The sequence below is a fragment of the Gekko japonicus genome, unplaced genomic scaffold, assembly GCF_001447785.1.
Source record: "Gekko japonicus isolate JY-2015 unplaced genomic scaffold, Gekko_japonicus_V1.1 scaffold238, whole genome shotgun sequence".
Taxonomy (NCBI): Eukaryota; Metazoa; Chordata; class Lepidosauria; order Squamata; family Gekkonidae; genus Gekko; species Gekko japonicus.
The window spans coordinates 135,030-154,182 of record NW_015161411.1 but is presented as its reverse complement, the minus strand read 5'-3'; the positions used below and the strand labels follow the sequence as shown (position 1 = coordinate 154,182).

Sequence of the window (19,153 nt, the reverse complement as noted above, 5' to 3'; positions counted from 1 at the left end):
TTATGTAATCCTTCGTGGGACAAAGTTAATTGTGTTTGTGCGAAAATCACTTAGGAACGGAAGGGGGGGGGAACAACAGGGACGAGGAGGGCCGGCGGAGAGGGGAGGCCGGGCAACTTGTTAAGTCGGCGCGGCTGGCGCGCCACTGCTCGCAGGATGGCCTGGCTTCCCATGGAAACCGGGGTGTGCGTCCGTCCCAAGATCCTCTGCAGCCGAGTGGAAGGATTTGAGGACACGCTTGCCCCTGCAAGCTGCTCCAGGGTTGCCAACCTCCAGGTGGGGCCCAGAGCTGCCAAGTGGCGGCGGGAGACCTCCTAGAATTACAGCCGCTCTCTGGGCGACAGAGATCAGTTCCTGTGGAGAAAATGGCTGCTTTGGAGGATGGACTCTATGTTGCTGTGCCCACTGAGGTCCCTCTCTTCACCCAAACCATGCCCTCCCTCGAAAATATCCAGGAATTTCCCAACCCTGGAATCAAAAGTAAGCTCCAGACTACAGGTATCAGTCAAGAAGAAGAAGAAGAAGAAGAAGAAGGAAGAAGAAGAAGAAGAAGGAAGAAGAAGAAGGAGGAGAAGAAGAAGAAGAAGAAGAAAGAAGAAGAGACTGGATTTATACCCCACCCTTCACTACCCAAAGGAGTCTCAGAGTGGCTCACAAACTCCTTTCCCCTCCCCTCCCCACAACAGACTCCCTGCGAGGTAGGTGGGGCTGAGAGAGCTCTGAGAGAAGAAGAAGAGGAGGAGATTGGATTTATACCCCGCCCTTCACTTGGAGTCTCAGAGCGACTTACAAACGCCTTTCCCTTCCCCTCCCCACAACAGACACCCTGCGAGGTGGGTGGGGCTGAGAGAACTCTGACACAAACTGCTCTTTCAAGAACAGCTGTGCCAGAGCTTGTGACTGACCCAAGGTCACATCAGCAGCTGCAAGTGGAGGAGTGGGGAATCAAACCCGGTTCTCCCAGATTAGAGTCCGCACACTTAACCACGACACCAAACTGGCTCTCCTACACCAAACGGACAAGAAGAGGAAGAAGAAAGAAGAGGAGGAGGAGAAGAAGATTCGATTCATACTCCACCCTTCACTACCCAAAGGAATCTCAGAGCATCTTGCAATCTCCTTTCACCTCCTTCCCCAAAACAGACACCCTTTGAAGTAGGTGGGGCTGAGAGAGCTCCTTTAAGAACTGCTTGTGAGAGAACAGCTCTGAGAGAACTTGTGACTGACCCAAGGTCACACCAGCAGCTGCATGTGGAGGAGTGGGGAATCAAACCCGTTTCTCCTAGATTAGAGTCTACTCCTAACCACTACACCAAACTGGCTCTGCAGGGGGTAAGACTCGATGGTATACCATAGATTCTAGATGAAATCCCTCCCTGAACTCCCCTCTCCACAGATGTCACCCCCAGACCTCACTGGTTGCACCTTGGCCTTCAAGGATGGCAAAAAAACCCCCATAACATTGCAACACCTTGGAACAGCACCTGAATTCCACCCAGATTTCTGTTCCACTGAAACGAAAGCAAAATCCTGCCATTCAAACCCTCCCTAGATATAAATGTCCCTCCCTATCACCTCTGATGATAACATTAACAGAAACAGGGACTGAAGAAAAGAGAGAACAAGAAAGAGATTGGATTTATACCCCAACCTTCACTACCCAAGGGAGTCTCAGGGCAGCGTACAATCTTCTTTCCCTTCCCTTCCCTTCCCCAAGTGGGGATGAGAGAGCTCTCTCGGGAACTGCCCTTGGGAGAACAGCTCTGAAGGAACTTGTGACTGACCCAAGGTCACACCAGCAGCTGCATGCAGAGGAGTGGGGAATCGAACCTGGTTCTCCCAGATTAGAGTCCATGCTCTTAACTACTACACCAACATCCTGTTTCTCACAGCCTGGCAGCCAAAAGCCTTCCCCTGTGCTTGACCTCTGCCACTGGGATTCGCAGGTATACTGCCTCTGAATGTGGAGGCTCCATTCAGGTCTCAAGGCTAACAGAAGCACCTTGATGGATGACAACAGAGTTCCCTTCAGCCTAGCATTCACGGTAGAGTCGCCAACTCTGGTCCGGGAAATACCTGGAGATTTGGGGGCGGAGCCTGGGAAAGGCGAGGTTTGGGCAGGGACCTCGGCAAGGTGTGTTGCCATACCGTCCACCTGCCAAAGCTGCCATTTCTTCAGCAGAACTGATCTCGATCACCTGGAGATCAGCTGTACTTCCGGGAGATCTCCAGGCCCCACCTGGAGGTTGGCAACCCTAGTTCACAGCCGACCTTGGCCAGGAAAGATCATGAAGGAACCAGTCCTCCCCTCCGAAGGTCCCACCTTCTTGGTTGCAGTTGCACAGGAGTTGCACAGGAGAGCCAGTTTGGTGTAGTGGTTAAGTGTGTGGACTCTAATCTGGGAGAACCGGGTTTGATCCCCCACTTCTCCACTTGCACCTGCTGGATGACTTTGGGCAATCCATAATTCTGTCAGAGCTGTTCTCTCAAGGGCAGTCCTCGAAAGAGCTCTCTCAGCCCCACCTATCTCACAGGGTGTCTGTTGTGGGGAGGGGAAGGGAAAGGAGTTTGTAAGCCGCTCTGAGACTCCAAGTGAAAGGCGGGGTATAAATCCAATCGCGGCTTCTTCTTCTTCTGAACCCAGGACTCTCCTAAAATAAAGCACACCTTTATTGGAGTATACCAACTCCCATCAGCTTCTGGCATCCCATGGTCGTTTCCCATCCCAGTCCGAGCCGGGATCAGCCCCACTTAGCCTCTGAGATCAGAACACAGCAGGTGTGTTCAAGGTGGTCACAGACGGCCCACTTTCATCCCCGGTTGCCGCAGCAGACCCAAACAACCGAGGAAACAGACTATACAGGGCAGGCTGACAGAGGAAGCGGACACCGTCCAGTGCACAAAACCAACACGCCAAATAAACAAGCCAGCAACATCTGTCTGCTCTTCACATTTCCTTCCCTTCTGCCTGCCATCTGAAAGGGGGGGGGAGGGGGACGTGCATCTTGTGCATGCAGATTGAGATGAAGCCTCTGAACACGGTCGCTTCCCCAATGGACGTGATCACAACAGGCTTGTGGGTGGGTCGGCACTGGTCATGAAAGTTGGAAAAGAGGAAGGAGAGAAGAAGAGGAGGAGGAGGAGAAGGAAGAAGAAGAAGAAGAGGAGGAGGAGATTGGATTTATACCCTGCCCTTCACTCGGGAGTTTTAAAGCAGCTTGCAATCTCCTCCCCCTCCCCCTCCCCACAACAAACACCCTGCGAGGTCGGTGGGGCTGAGAGAGCTCTTTCGAGGACTGCTCCTGAGAGAACAGCTCTGAGAGAACTTGTGACTGACCCAAGGTCATCCCAGCAGCTGCATGTGGAGGAGCAGGGAATCAAACCCGGTTCTCCCAAATCAGAGTCTGCGCTCTTAACCACTACACCAAGAGGCCGGGGGGGGGGGGCGCCCTGGCAGTGCATTAGGGTTTCCCAACCTCCAGGTCGGGCCTGGAGACTTCCTGTTATTACAGCTGATCTCCAGATAATAGAGGTCAGTTTCCCTGGGGAAAAATGGCTGCTTTGGAGGGTGGGCTGTATGACATTGTACCCTGCTGAAGTCCCTCCCCTCCCCAAACTCCACCCTCCTCAGGCTCCACCCCCAAATCTCCAGGTATTTTCAGAACCCAGAACTGGCAACGGTTCCTGGAATGCTCTTTCTGGGGGATTATATCCCCAGGTACAAAAATTCAGGGTGCATTTGGGGCTGCACTGGAAAAGGGGAGATGAGAAAGTCATGCCCCAAAGGCAGAAACTGATCCATCTACAGAAATAGTCCATTGGATTCATGCCATTCTGCATTCAGATATACTGCCTCTGAAAATGGAGGTTCTACTGATATATCATGATTAACAGTCATTGATTTACAAGTGGACAGAAATCTCTTTCTTGGTCATTCTAGGAAGATTCATAAGAACATGAAAAGAGCCCTGCTGCATCAGACCAGTGGCCCATCTACTCCAGCATCCTGTCTCACACAGTGGCCAGCTAGTTCCTCTGGAGGGCCAACAACAGGGCAGAGAGGCTGAGGCCTTCCCTTGATGTTGCCTCCTGGCTCTGGGATTCAGAGCTTTACTGCCTCTGAATGTGGAGGTCTGCTGAACTAATAATACTTCCATTTTACAGATAAGGGAATCTCCCTTTGGGTCTCTCATTGAATTAAATGTTGGGAGGGGGGGTGGAGAAACAACACAGGTGTATGCTTTGAGATTGCCTCTCAAACGAATACATATTCTCCCATCTCTGAGATCATAAGATCATAAGAGACGCCAATGTTGGATCAGGCCAAAGGCCCATCCAGTCCAACACTCTGTGTCACACAGTGGCCAGAAATACCAGGTGCCATCAGGAGGTCCACCAGTGGGGCCAGGACATTAGAAGCCCTCCCACTGTTGACCCCCCCAAGCACCAAGAAGACAGAGCATCACTTGCCCCAGAGCCCCTATCTATACCTTGTGGCTAATAGCCACTGATGGACCTCTGCTCCATATGCTTATCTAATTCCCTTTTGAAGCCGTCCATGCTTGTAGCCTCCACCACCTCCTGTGGCAGTGAATTCCATGTGTTCATCACTCTTTGGGTGAAGAAGGGCTTCCTTTTATCCATTCTAACCTGACCACTCAGCAATTTCATGGAGTGCCCATGAGTTCTTGTATTGTGAGAAAGGGAGAAAAGGACCTCTTTCTCTACCTGTTCTTTCCCATGCATAATCTTATAAACCTCGATCATGTCACCCCTCAGTCGTCATTTCTCCACGCTAAAGAGCCCCAAGCGCCTTAACCTTTCCTCATAGGGAAAGTGTTCCAACCCTTTTATCATTCGAGTTGTCCTTTTCTGCACTTTTTCCAAAGCTATAATATCCTTTTTAAAGTGTGGTGACCAGAACTGCCACCTCTGGCATATCGGCAGGGTGATATAATGCCATTACAACAGGATGGGAAACACAAAATTACAGACAGGTGGAAAATAATATCAGCACTGTAAAGCCCTCGTTTAAGTACTTCTAAAGCAAACATCTTTCTTGGCGTCCCTCTGAAATCTAGCACGCCTGACCCATTGGAAGGGAAGCACGACACCCGGAAATTTCACCCCATCTGGATGCAAAAGACCAGAATTACAGGCTGCAGCAATCTGTCTGGGTCCCTCTTTCAAAGCGATGGGAAATGACAAGAAATTACAACCCACCCACCCACCCACCGAAAGACGTTTCAGTTTAGAAAAGAAACGACTGAGGGAGGGACATGATAGAGGTTTATAAAATTATGCGTGATGTGGAGAAAGCTGACCAAGAGACGTTTTTCTCCCTCTCCCTAAATACTAGAACTCGAGGGCAGCCAGGAACCTGACGGGCAGTAGGTTCAGGATGGACAAAAGGAAATACTACTTTACACAGAGAGGGATTCAATTTGTGGAACTCTCTGCCAGAGGATGTCGTGAGGGCCACAGGAATAAACAGCTTTCAAAGGGGATTAGATGGATTCATGGAGGGTAAGTCTATCAGTGGCTACTAGTCCATGGGGACTGAGCGGAACCTCCAAATTCAGAGGCACTAAGCCTCCAAAATGGAGCTGCGGTGGCTCAAGTGGTTAAGATGCTGAACTGCAGGCTGTGGAAGGTCAGTAGTACAGCAGTTCAAGACCCGAGTGCCACATGACGGAGTGAGCTCCCGTCTCTAGTTCCAGCTCCCGCCAACCTAGCAGTTCGAAAGCAAGAAATTGCAAGTAGATAAATAGGTACCACTTCGGTGGGAAGGGAACAGCATTCCGTGCGCCTTGGTGTTTAGTCATGCCGGCCACATGACTACGGAACGTCTTTGGACAGCGCTGGCTCTTCGGCTTTGAGACGGAGATGAGCACCGCAACCCTAGAGTCGGACTCAACTGCCTTTCGAGCAAGGGAACCTTTACCTAAGCCTCCAAATCCCAGTGCCAGGAGGGAACGTCAAAGGCCTCGGCCTCTCTGCCCTGTTGCTGGCCCTCCAGAGGAACTGGTTCGAGAGGAACTGGTTGGCCAGTGCGTGAGAGAGGACGCCTGGACCAAATGGACTACTGGCCTGATCCAGCAGGGCTCTTCTGACGTTCTTAAGGAGAAATAAAACCAAACGGAACAAAACTGAATAAAAGAAGAATTACAATGAAAGCAAGCGGTACCAACAAAATTGAGGGTTGTTTGGGGTTTTTTTTTAGTCCATCTTAATTGGACTTTTTATGGCCACTGTCCCAATGCATAGGGTTGCCTACCTCCAGGGGGTGGCTGGAGATCTCCTGGAGTGACCCCTGGTCTCCAGACATCAGAGACCAGTTCCCCTGGAGAAAATGCCCACTTTGGAAGTTGGTCTCTATGGCATCATACCCTGCTGAATCCCCCCCACTTCCTCAAACCCCACCTTCCCTAGGCTCCACCCCCCAAAACATCCAGGAATTTCCCAACCCAGAGCTGGCGACCCCACCGGGACTCGGCACTCCCCCCCACCCCAGTCCCTTTACCTTTCGGACAAGTTCTGCAGCAGTGTCCCGGCAGCAGGACCGACTCCGCACACGGAAGGGTGGGGCAGTCGTGCTTAATATTCTTGCAGCTGACCTTGCCTGTCGGCTTCCCACGGCGACTCTTCTGCTGCGGAGGGAAGGGAGGCGTTACGGACTCTGCCGGCAAGGCATTTCTGTTTGATGCACAAATCTGTGCCCTGTGTGATTCCCAAGGCCGAGTTGAAATCGTGCCGTTAAGAGTCCAGTGTGTTAGATGAATATCTGCTTATTGCAGGAAACAGGAATACAGGACTGGGTCCGCTAGCAGCCAATAACTCCAAGCTGTATTCTGCCTTAACCAGGAAGGGCAGAGGGTCTTATACCCCGAGTGACACCACATGTAATTTACACATTCAAGAACCTTTAATTGGTACCAAGCAGTTAACAACATAAAAGCATCATTTGACTCTAAACCTTACCATTGGTCTCTCCTGATACTGGTCATGGCAGGGCTCTTTTTGTAGAAAAAGCCCAGCAGGAACTCATTAGCATAATAGGCCACACCCAACAGCAGGGACTCATTAGCATATTGGGCCACACCCCTGACAGCGCAGCTCATTAGCACATTAGGCCGCACCCACGTTACCAGAAGTGTGGTCATCCAGCCACACCTACCTTTTGCTTGTTATTCTGTTTACCTTGTTTGTTGTCAAAACCCAGGGCCTTTTTTTGGAGCAGGGACTCCTTTGCATGTTAGGCCACACACCCCTAATGTAGCCAATCCTAATGAGTTTCTGCTGTTGGGTGTGGCCTATTATGCTAATGAGTTCCTGCTGGACGTGGCCAACTTGGGAGCCAGCCGGAACTCCGTTCCTGTGCGTTCCTGCCCAAAAATAGCCCTGTGTATGTGATTGCATTTGTCTACCTGGTCTTCAGAACAATGGGAAGCCTTAGAGAACGCTGGGACCCTTTTTGGCCTCGCTTATGGAGAGCTAGCTGATAAGGACTGTGATTCACATTAAACTTCGCTCTCAGCATCCTTGCAACTTCTAAGTAGCATTCCATTCTATTGCATCTGAATCTATTATGATTAAACTTTTGAAGGCAGAATGACATATATATATATATATATATATCAAGGAGAGTGTGTCAGAAATCACATTCAGAAATCACATTCTTTCCCCCTTGTCCTACATATTTGGCTATGGACATTCTGGACCTTTCATCTCCATGCTGGGCACCACAGAAGCTGCAAATGATACCTTGATGTAGAGTCCACTCCCCTTTTTAAACAAAGATAGAGTTACCAGGGTAGCAGTGTGAGTCTACAGTACAAGAGCCGGATTTGAGTCCAGTAACACTGCAGAGACCAACAAGATTTCCAGGGTATAAGAGTCAAACTGACAAAAGGACCTTTTGACTCTTGAAAGCTAGAGACACTGTTGGGCTTGAAGGTGCTTCTGAATTCGAATCTGGCTGTTTTTTAAAACATAAAGTATAACTCCAGGACCCCTTAGCAGGAAAGAGAAGTCTGCTATTATTAGGTGGCATGAAGACTTTTAAAATTCCACCTGGCTTTTTGCATAGCAAGCTGCTCTTTGGAGGTTGATTTTCTCTACTGGTGGTGAAAATTTGCTGATGGCATTGGAGACATGGTAGAGAACGCACTGAAGGTGCCAATTTCAGTGCACGACGGCAATAAAAAAGGCAGATGCTACGCTGGGGATGAGTGCCTCTGAATGTGGAGGTTTCCCTTCAGTCACCATGGCCAGTGGTTCCCCAAACAGAATCCCCCCCCCCCATTGCTTTAAGTCACATGGGGAAGAGACAGTCCCATGGGGGAGACCCAGTTTGGTATAGTGGTTAGGAGCGCGGACTCTAATCTGGGAGAACCGGATTTGATTCCCCACTCCCCCACATGCAGCTGCTGGTGTGACCTTGGGTCAGTCACAAGTTCTCACAGAGCTGATCTCTCGGGGGAAGTTCTAAAGAGAGCTCTCTCAGCCCCACCTACCTCCCAGGGTGTCTGTTGTGGGGAGGGGAAGGGAAAGGAGATTGTAAGCTGCCCTGAGACTCCTTCGGGTAGTGAAGGGCGGAGTAAAAATCCAGTCTCTTCTCTTCTTCTTCTTCAACGTGAGCACCTGAGCCGGATTCGAGTCCCAGATTTCCTCAGAGACCAACGAGATTTTGGAGGGTATAAGCTTTCAAGAGTCAAAGCTCTCGCGTGGTATCTGAAGAAGGAACCTTTGGCTCTCGTAAACGTATAACCCCACAAATCCCGTTGGTCTCTACGGTACACTGAGACTCGAACCCAGCTCTTCCACTGCAGACCAACAAGGCTACCTTTCTGAAACGATATGAATACCTAATTTTTTCCCCTACCAGGGCTTCGGCTTCAATCAGGGAAGAAAACTCCAAGGGAAGGATGAAGGGGAGCCTTCCCTAGCAAGGCAGACCCGATCCATACCCCATCCCAGGAAGCTGCTTTGTGCAATGACATCACATGCCGCTGATCCCCAGGCCCAAAAGCAGCTGAGCCATAAGGCACCTTAAAGCAGGGGTCCCCAGCCTCTTTGAGCCATTGGACACCTTTGGAATTCTGACACAGGGGGTGTGTTCAGACCCGCCGTTTGATCTGGCGTCGTCACGCTTCAGCAACGGGTTTTATATGCGTGATCACACAGTCAACCTCTGCCTCCCGTCCCCAGCCGTTGGTTTCCGGCTCAAAACCCCTTTAACCCGGAGTGTGTTGTTACCAGGTCCCAAAGTGGTGTTTTCTCAGCTCTCCCGTTTAAAGCCGCATTTCCCCCCTGTGTGACTGCTCCTCCGGTGTCAAGCCACTTCCGGTTTAAACCCCCTCCCCGCTCGAAAGCTGCCCGAGGCTTCCACTTTTCGCCCGCCATTTTTTTAATGTGTTGGAGTTGTGCGCATAGGCGGAGCTCCGCCACCGCGTTTAGAAAACCGACATTTAAACGGTCACTTGTTTTAGCGTTTAGATGAGTTCGGGATCTCACGGAGGCCATTTTCGGGTCAAACGTTTAAAGGGAAGTCCTTTGTGGGAGGGGTTGGATTGATTCGCCCTGGTGGTTCTGCACATGCGCCATGGTAGTTTCGCCCCCCCATTCTACGGAGGGGCACCTATGCGCATGCGCAAACTGAGAAAAAAATTTTAAAACCCACCGACGCACGCTTTTGCGCATCGGTAGTGTAGACACCGGGGAGCGATGTGACTACGCAGGGAGGTGGGATAAGGGAGGTAAGTGTGATCGCAATTATCCAGATCAAATATAATCCGGTTAGAACCGGAGCAGTTTAACCCACCCTCAGCATACCGTCTGACCGCACCCACAGTGTGGCAGGCGCAGCCACACAACGGCTGCCACAGGTGTGGGAGTTCGTCACACAGTGGCTGCAGCGTAGGCTCTTGCCTGCCACAGGTCAGCTGGCAGGCGCGGGGGGGGGAATCCCTCCCCCAACTCACCTTTTTGGGCCCATTTCCGGTTTCAGGCCTACTTCCAGTTGGGGGGGGGTGTGATGCTCTGGTTTCTGGGCAAAAGTCTATGGTGTCAAACCGTATTTACCACAGAATTTTGCCCAAAAACCAGACTGTCACCCCTGAACAGAATAGGGTTGCCAAGTGTAATTTAGAGCCTGGCGGGGGAGCCCGGCCGGGCTCCGGGAGGTGTCTGTGGAGTTTTCCCTCTGACGACTGGGGCCACGCCCCCAACGTGATCGACATGGTTGCGCTTCGGGGGGCGGAGTCCCCCCCGGGGCCCGATTCCATGGCGGCGGAAATCGGGCCTCCAAAGCGGGGGTTTACCCGCCACACGCCCCCACTTGGCAGCCCTAGAACAGAAGTAGGCCCGAAACTGGAAGTAGGCCCAAAAATGCCCAATATCACTTCCATTCTCCCCAAAGGATGTCAGGAGACCCCCACTGGCCAGGTAAGTCGACCTGGCAACCCTACTGCTGCAGCTTACCTTCAGTCGAACAGTGAGGATCCCTGGGCTGCGGGGGCAGCTGATGCCAAAGCAATGCTTTTTTAAAATTTGCGTGGCCAATCAGAAGCCTTGCTGGGCAACAGCCCCCCCCCCCATGATTTCTACAAACACTTGACGGGTGCCAGGAAAGGTGTCAACAGGTGGCATGGTGCCCGTGGGCACTGCGTTGGGGACCTCTGACTTAAAGACTAACGGTGTTATTGTGGCAGCAGCTTGGCTGGGGCCTGAAAGGGAGTGAGCCATGCCCAATGAAATCACCCAGACAGTGGCTGGCTCAGGTGCAAAGCAAAACAGAGGTGTGGCAGGCAGCACCTTTAAGACTAACAGCATTTCCCCCCACCCCCACCCCAGACGTGCCATCGATCAGAGGGTGGAGTGCCATTGTGCCACTGTGCCACAGCTCCTCCCCCTCCTGGGCGGAGCAGGAGACATTATACAAATTAAAGAACCTGCATGCCAAAGGACTTTGTTTGCATAATGATTACAGGCCAGAAAGTTAGGCTTTGCAGGAAGAAGAAGGGAAAAGGAGATTGGATTGACACCCTGCCCTTCACTACCCGAAGGAGTCTCAGAGCAGCTTACAAACTCCTTTCCATTCCCCTCCCCACAACAGACACCCTGGGAGATGGGTTTGATTCCCCACTCCTCCACATGCAGCTGCTGGTGCGACCTTGGGTCAATTACAAGTTCTCTCAGAGCTGTTCTCTCAAGAGCAGTCCTCGAGAGAGCTCTCTCAGCCCCACCTACCTCACGGGGTGTCTGTTGTGGGGAGGGGAAGGGAAAGGAGATTGTAAGCTGCCCTGAGACTCCTTTGGGCACTGAAGGGCAGGGTTTAAATCCAATCTCTTCTTCTTCTCTACTGCTACAGACAGACTAAAACAGGTGACGGCTACCCATCATGATCTATCTCCCTGGAAGCTAAGGATGCTCTCAAATACCGCAGTTTCCTCTTCCTACCCACCCCTCCAGACCGATACCTTACTCACCGGTTCGCAGTAGCACACCACGCAGTGCATGACGCCAAAGGGCTCTCCCAGGTCCGGGTGCCAGGTGTCCTCCAGCGCATAGAATCTGCCCCCGAACGAGCAACCTGCAACAGGGGAAGGAGCTTTTAGTCCTCCTGCCAAGCCTCCTACGGACGCTAGAAGGGGCCTCTCGCCCCCAGCAGCTCTCCCACGGCTCAGGCTCTTTCCCAGAACTTCTACCGCTTTTAACTAAAGAGCCCTAAGTGCTTTAACCTTTCCTCATAGGGAAAGTGTTCCAACCCTTTTATCATTTGAGTTGCCCTTTTCTGCACTTTTTCCAAAGCTATAATATCCTTTTTAAGGTGTGGTGCCCAGAACTGCACACAGTATTCCAAATGAGGTCTCACCATTGATTTATATAGGGGCATTATGATATTGGCTGATCTGTTTACAATACCCTTCCTAATAATCCCCAGCATAGCATTGGCCTTCTTTATTGCAGTCACACACTGTCTCGACATTTTCAGTGAGTTATCTACTACAACTCCAAGATCTCTCTCTTGATCAGTCTCTGCCAGTTCAGACCCCATCGACGTGTAATTATATTTAGGATTTTTGGCTCCAATGTGCATCACCTTGCACTTGGCCACATTGAACCCCATTTGCCATGTTGACGCCCACTTGCCCATCTTTGTCAGATCCCTTTGGAGTGCCTCACAATCCTCACTGGTTTTCACCACCCTGAACAACTTCGTATCAGCTGCAAATTTAGCCACTTCACTGCTTACTCCCAACTCCAAATCATCATCAGAGATGATGGAACTGAGATGGGAAACATGAAGGCACGAAGTCGCCTTGTACTGAACCGGATGCTCGGTCCATCAAGGTTATTACCGTCGCCCTGACCTGGATTGCCCAGGCAGGCCTGATCTCGTCAGATCCCGGAAGCTAAGCAGGGCCGGCCCTGGCAACTGCTTGGATGGGAGACCTCTAAGGAATACCAGGGCCTGGAGGCAGAGGCAGGCGATATCAGCCGCTGCTCTGAACGTCCTCCATGCCCCAGTAGGAGACCAGAGGTTGCCATGACTTCCAGGCACACACACACACACAAATGCACCCCCCCAAAAAAAAAAAGTTATTGTCTACTCAGACTGGCCGTGGCTCTCCGAGGGCCCACGGGTCAGAACCCACCGCCAATGTGCATCACCTTGCACTTGGCCACATTGAACCCCATTTGCCATGTTGACGCCCACTTGCCCATCTTTGTCAGATCCCTTTGGAGTGCCTCACAATCCTCACTGGTTTTCACCACCCTGAACAACTTCGTATCAGCTGCAAATTTAGCCACTTCACTGCTTACTCCCAACTCCAAATCATCATCAGAGATGATGGAACTGAGATGGGAAACATGAAGGCACGAAGTCGCCTTGTACTGAACCGGATGCTCGGTCCATCAAGGTTATTACCGTCGCCCTGACCTGGATTGCCCAGGCAGGCCTGATCTCGTCAGATCCCGGAAGCTAAGCAGGGCCGGCCCTGGCAACTGCTTGGATGGGAGACCTCTAAGGAATACCAGGGCCTGGAGGCAGAGGCAGGCGATATCAGCCGCTGCTCTGAACGTCCTCCATGCCCCAGTAGGAGACCAGAGGTTGCCATGACTTCCAGGCACACACACACACACACACAAATGCACCCCCCCAAAAAAAAAAAGTTATTGTCTACTCAGACTGGCCGTGGCTCTCCGAGGTCTCAGGTGTCAGAACCCACAGCCAAACAACGAAGTACACGCTTCCAGGAAGGTTTTACTTTTATTGAAAAGCCACAGATGCAATAACATGAACACTGTTAGGAATGGCGGGCTACCTATGCGCATAATAGGATATAGGTCATTCGTATGCGCCCCCCCCCCCAGCAATACCCAATTAGGTGGACTCCCGCGTGCAGGAGACTGCATGAGCCTCTAACGGTAGCGAAGCTGGGAACGAAGACGCTCCCACGGAAGTTAGACACCACAATCTCCTCCAGTTAACTCTTTACAGTTAAGCGTTGCAGCTGTGAAGCAATTAAGCGCATGGGAAGGAATGCAAAGCAATTAGAAAGCCTCTCCACACTCATGGCAGCGTAGCTGACATAAGGTAGTGGTCCTTTACATCACCACCTACTGCCCGGTCCTTTCAACTGGAGATGCCGGGGATTGAACCTGGGACCTCCGGCATGCCAGGCAGAGGCTCTACCACTGAGCCATGGCCCCTCTTTACAGCTCTCCTGGGTCTCAGGCAGAGGTCTTTACCATTGTCTGCTGCCTGGTCCTTTTAACTGGGGATGCTGGGGATTGAACCTGGGACCTCCTGCATGCCGGGCAGAGGCTCTTCCACTGAGCCACAGCCCTCCTACTTTTTTCCCCCCTGGGGGCAAAGCATGAGCTTTACTAGGCAGCTTTTGCCCCCCCCACGCCACGAGTCCCTGCAGACCTCTGGATCCCCTTTCCCTCTGGCTCTTCTCCCCAGACACTCACCCCTCCCTTGCAAACTCTTCCAACAACTCCCTCCCTCTTTCTCGCCTCCCCAACAGCCCCGGTTTTGAGATGGGAGGAGAAGACCACCAACCCCTTTGTGATTCATAGAATCACAGAATCACAGAGTTGGAAGGAACCTCCAGGGTCATCTAGTCCAACCCTCTGCACAAGGCAGGAAATTCACACATACCTCCCCCCCCCCATACCACCAGCGACCCCTGTTCCACACCCAGAAGACAACACAAAAAATCCTTCCAGGATCTCCAGCCGAACTGGCCTGGAGAAAAACTGCTTCCTGTGTTCCCTCTAAGCTGAGTCAGTGTGAGCTAGCTCACAGGTTTTTAGCCTCTGGCTCACACATTTTTGTCTTAGCTCAGGAAGGAGGGCTCCAGAGCAAACTAATTTATGCAGTAGCCAAAAGGCTCGCACACAACTCTAATGCCAGCAGCTCACAAAGTAGAATTGTTGCTCGCAAGACTCCACAGCTTAGAGGGAGCATTCTTCCTGACCCCAACATAAGAACAGAAGAGACGCAAATGTTGGATCAGGCCAAAGGCCCATCCAACCCAACACTGTATCACACAGTGGCCAGAAATACCAGGTGCCATCAGGAGGTCCACCAGTGGGGCCAGGACATTAGAAGCCCTCCCACTGTTGCCCCCCCCCCCAAGCACCAAGAAGACAGAGCATCCCTTGCCCCAGAGCCCCTATCTATACCTTGTGGCTAATAGCCGCTGATGGACCACTGCTCCATATGCCTATCTCATTCCCTTTTGAAGCCGTCCATGCTTGTAGCTGCCACCACTTCCTGTGGCAGTGAATTCCAAGTGTTAATCACTCTTTGGGTGAAGAAGTACTTCCTTTTATCCGTTCTAACTCGACTGCTCAGCTCAGCAATTTCAGTGAGTGCCCACGAGTTCTTGTATTGTGAGAAAGGGAGAAAAGTACATCTTTCTCTACCTGCTCTTTCCCATGCATAATCTTATAAACCCCGAACCTCATCTCAAACGCTACCATGTTTGCTCAACAGGAAGGCAACCCTGTGCGTTAAGATGACCCCCCCCCCAAAAAGAAGGTTATACACCAAGAAAAAAAAATTAACTGGCCGTAACCTGAACTTGTATGGAAATGTAAGATGACCTCTTTTTTTTACAGCAGACAAACAAACTGTGAGCACTGTGAAACAAAACAATCCCTGTGGATAATGGCTACTATAATGAAGTTACATTACATGTAGTCCCGACCCGTTAAGTTAATAACGACTATCTCGGGTTGCCGCTTCCAGGTGGTACCTGGAGATTTCCCGCTATCACAACGGATCTCCAGGAGACAGAGATCAGGTGGCTTGGAGAAAAGGGCCGCTCTGGGAGGTGGACTCTGTGCCACGACATAGAAGAAGAAGAAGAAGAAGAAGAAGAAGAAGAAGAAGAAGAAGAAGAAGAAGAAGAAGAATAGGAGATTGGGTTTATACCCCGCCCTTCACTTGGAGTCTCAGAGCGGCTTACAAACTCCTTTCCCTTCCCCTCCCCACAACAGACACCCTGTGAGGTGGGTGGGGCTGAGAGAGCTCTGACAGAAACTGCTCTTTTTCAAGGACAGCTGTGCCAGAGCTTGTGACTGACCCAAGGTCACATCAGCAGGTGCAAGTGGAGGAGTGGGGAATCAAACCCGGTTCTCCCAGATTAGAGTCTGCACACTTAACCACTACACCAAACTGGCCCTCTACTCCAGTCACTCCCTGCCCCCCAAATCACACCCTCCTCTGACTCCACCCCCCCAAATCTCCAGGTAACCCAGAGCCGGCCACGCTAACGATAACGCAATGAAAACGCGATCCTGTGACGTAAATTAAGAAAAGTCCCAGCCTTGTAATACTGCAGAACAGCACCCAGATGTAAGCCCATTTTGTGTTTAATCTTCCTCAGAAGGATATCCTTAGTAAGTCTTCCTCTTGTGGGTATTTCCCTATCTGTATATCTAATAGACAAGTTGCCCGTTCTGTGCGGATATCTAAATCCGCACGGAAAGGGCACTTGAAGGGCAGAGAGGTTTTCCTGCACACTTGGAGCAGTCCCCGGGGGTGCAGAAAAATCTAAAAAGTTGAAAGAAATATACGGGGGATATTTAAATCCCCCCAAAAGCAAAAGCGTTCCCTGCACATGCGCAGAGAACGCTCTGGCCGTAGACTTGCCGCTGGGGGGAAGAGAGGGGGAGTGGGAGAAGGCTCGGTCGGCCTGGAGGAGAAGGATTGGTGGGCCCAGAGGCTGGGAGCCACATGGGCCTCGCTGTTGGTGCCGGGGGTGTTGCGGGGGGGAGAAGGATTGGTGGGCCCGGGCCTCACTGTCACTGTGCGGGGGGGGAAGGCTCACCTACGGCTGTCTCCTCCTCCACATGGAGCTCCTTCTCCCCCCCCGTGAGTATCGCGGGTCCCCGCTTCTTGTTACGTCTAACTTTGCGTTCATGTAAGAAACAAAGCCAGTCCTTTAGTCTTTTCATAATGTGGTCCAAAGAGTTCCGTTCTACTGTTAGCTGGCACAAAAATCTCTCTCTATGTAATGTAATAACTATATGTAATGCAACTTCATCATAAAGCATAGTAGTCGCTATTCACAGTGATTGTTTTGTTTCTTTCCTCTTTTTTATGGCATACCTGGGGGGGAACCCTCCTTGCACTGGAATAAATACCCAAGGAGGTTCTCCAGAGCCAAACATGTCCCCCGCTGCCCCCCCACGAGTTCTATGCCTCAAAGGTGGGTTTCAAGTGCCATTCTTGCAAGGGGAAAGCAGCAGTGGCTATGGTTGCCATCCTCCAGGCAGGTACTGGAGACCTGTGTTCCCTCTAAGCTGAGTGAGTGTGAGCTAGCTCACAGGTTTTTAGCCTCCGGCTCACAGATTTTTGTCTTAGCTCAGGAAGGAGCAAGGCCCCCTCTAAGCTATGGAGTCTTGTGAGCAAAAATTCTACTTTGTGAGTTACTGGCATTAAAGTTGTGAGCGAGCGATTTGCCTCCTGCATAAATTGGTTTGCCCTGGAGCTATCTTTCCTGAGGCAAGACAAAAATGTGTGAGCCGGGGGCTAAAAAACTGTGAGCTAGCTCACACTTACTCAGCTTAGAGGGAACACTGCAGTCCGGAGCAAACCAATTTAATGCATCAGCCAAATGGCTCGCTCACCACTTTAATGCCAGCAGCTCACAAAGTAGGATTTTTTGCTCGCAAGACTCCACAGCTTAGAGGGAGCATTGCTCCCGGAATGACAACCGATCTTCAGATGAGAGAGATCAGTTCCCCCAGCTTTGGAGGGGGGGGGGGGACACTACAGCATTATAACCCAGTGAGCTTTCTTCCCTCTCCCTAAAGACCATCTTCCCGAGGGGTCCTTCCCGCAAACCTCCAGGAATTTCCCAACCCAAAGTTGGCAAGCCAAGCTGGTGAAAAGGGATGCTCTAAGCTGCACCCAGCTGCCAATTCGGAGGAAGTTCGCCACGCCAGAGGTTGTGCGACTTACAAGCAACCGTGGGGGATCAGCACTTTTCCTTTAGGAAAAGATATCTCCCCCCCCCCCCGCGCATCCCAGAAACCGGCACTTCCGCGAAACCCCCAGTCGCGAGCAATGCGCCCTCTAAGCTGTGGCGTCTTGTGAGCAAAAATTCTACTTTATGAGCTCCTGGCATGAAAGTTTTGAGCAGGTGATTCGGCTACTGCAGCAATTAGTTTGCTCTGGAGCCCTCCTTCCTGAGCGAAGACCAAAAATGTGTGAGCTGGAGGCTAAAAAAACTGTGAGCTAGTTCACACTCACTCAGTTTAGAGGGAACACTGGTCCCAACCTCCCCCCCCCCCAAAAAAAAACACATGACACACGCTCCTTCCCCAAACCCAAGGCCTGCGTTTCTTCCATGTTTTGCTCAGCATGCATTTCCTTACCCGGCAATCCTTACAAAGTGTGCCTGAATAAAACTTTGTTGGTCTTAAAGGTGCCACCGGACTCCAAACTTGTTAAACTATTACTCAGATACTTTGCAGCCACTTTATTCTAACTGCTAAAAGAGTTGGGCCTCGACTTGGTTGCCCCAGGATAACGTGCTCTTGTCAGACCTCGGAAGCAGTGTGCCCTCTAAGCTGAGTTAGTGTGAGCTAGCTCACAGTTTTTTAGCCTCCGGCTCACACATTTTTTGTCTCCGCTCAGGGAGGAGGGCTCCGGAGCAAACTCATTGACGCAGTAGCTAAACCGCTCCCTCACCACTTTAATGCCAGCAGCTCTCAAAGTAGAATTTTTGCTCACAAGACTCCACAGCTTACAGGGAGCACTGTTCCTGGTTACTGCTTCAAGGGGAGACCACTAAGGAAGTCCAGGGTTGCACCGCAGAGGCAGGCAAAGAGCAATCCACCTCTGAACGTCTCTTGCCTTGAAAACCCTACGGGGTCACCCCGACTCTCAAATATAGTCGAAGCTGCTCCTGGTTGGTCATTCGTGAAGAAAAGCCAAGCCCAGATCCACTTATTTTATTACTTCAAATATTCCAGGCACTGAGGCAGTGCGGGGTAGTGGTTCAAGCGCCGGCCAAGATCCAAGTTTGGATCCCCACTCTGCCATAAAACTTGCCCTATGAGCTTGGTCCCGTCCCTTCCCGCCAGCCTAACCGACCTCACAGGATCGTTGTGAGGATAAAACCCAGAGGAGAAGTATGGCTGTTGAGCGCCAAGAGGAAAGGGCGGGATACAAACGTGACAGACAGTCCGAGCCCTTGTGACGTGGGCGGGGTTATGCTCCGGGGCTAGTAGCTAGGCTGCTGGCCTGAGCCCCAGGTTCGAATCCCCACCCAACGCTTAGAGGGATGAACTCAGGCGCCCGTCCCCCAGTCCAGTCTACCTGGCAGGGTTCAGGAGAAGGACATCAAAACAGGAGCAAACTCCGCAGGGGATACAAAATGTAAAAGGGGGAGCTGTCTCCCATAAGAACTCTAGCAGAGGGCGCAGAAGCCCGGAACACCGGCTAGAAACTTTTGCATGCTCTTCCCTGCCGTCTGCAGCTCCCCGTGCCAAATGCACAAGTTGGCACCGTTTCTACATTCACAACCGCGCCCACCGGGCATTCCTCGGCCGCTCGCCCTCCGCCTTCGGTGCCCACCCCAGCTGGCACCGTCCTTGCTGGGGGGGGGGGCGACAGCGACAG

General features: G+C 51.6%; 1 protein-coding gene across 1 annotated transcript in view; it reads right to left on the bottom strand.

Annotated features, from left to right (window-relative positions):
* CHRD (chordin) overlaps positions 1–19,153 on the bottom strand; it is a 117,002-nt gene that overhangs the window by 55,322 nt on the left and 42,527 nt on the right. The window contains exons 2-3 of the mRNA XM_015426820.1: positions 11,490–11,635; positions 6,524–6,650 (exon numbers count right to left, since the gene is read on the bottom strand). Of these exons, the coding sequence (XP_015282306.1) occupies positions 6,524–6,650; positions 11,490–11,635 (273 nt within the window). The remainder of the gene's footprint in view (positions 1–6,523; positions 6,651–11,489; positions 11,636–19,153) is intronic.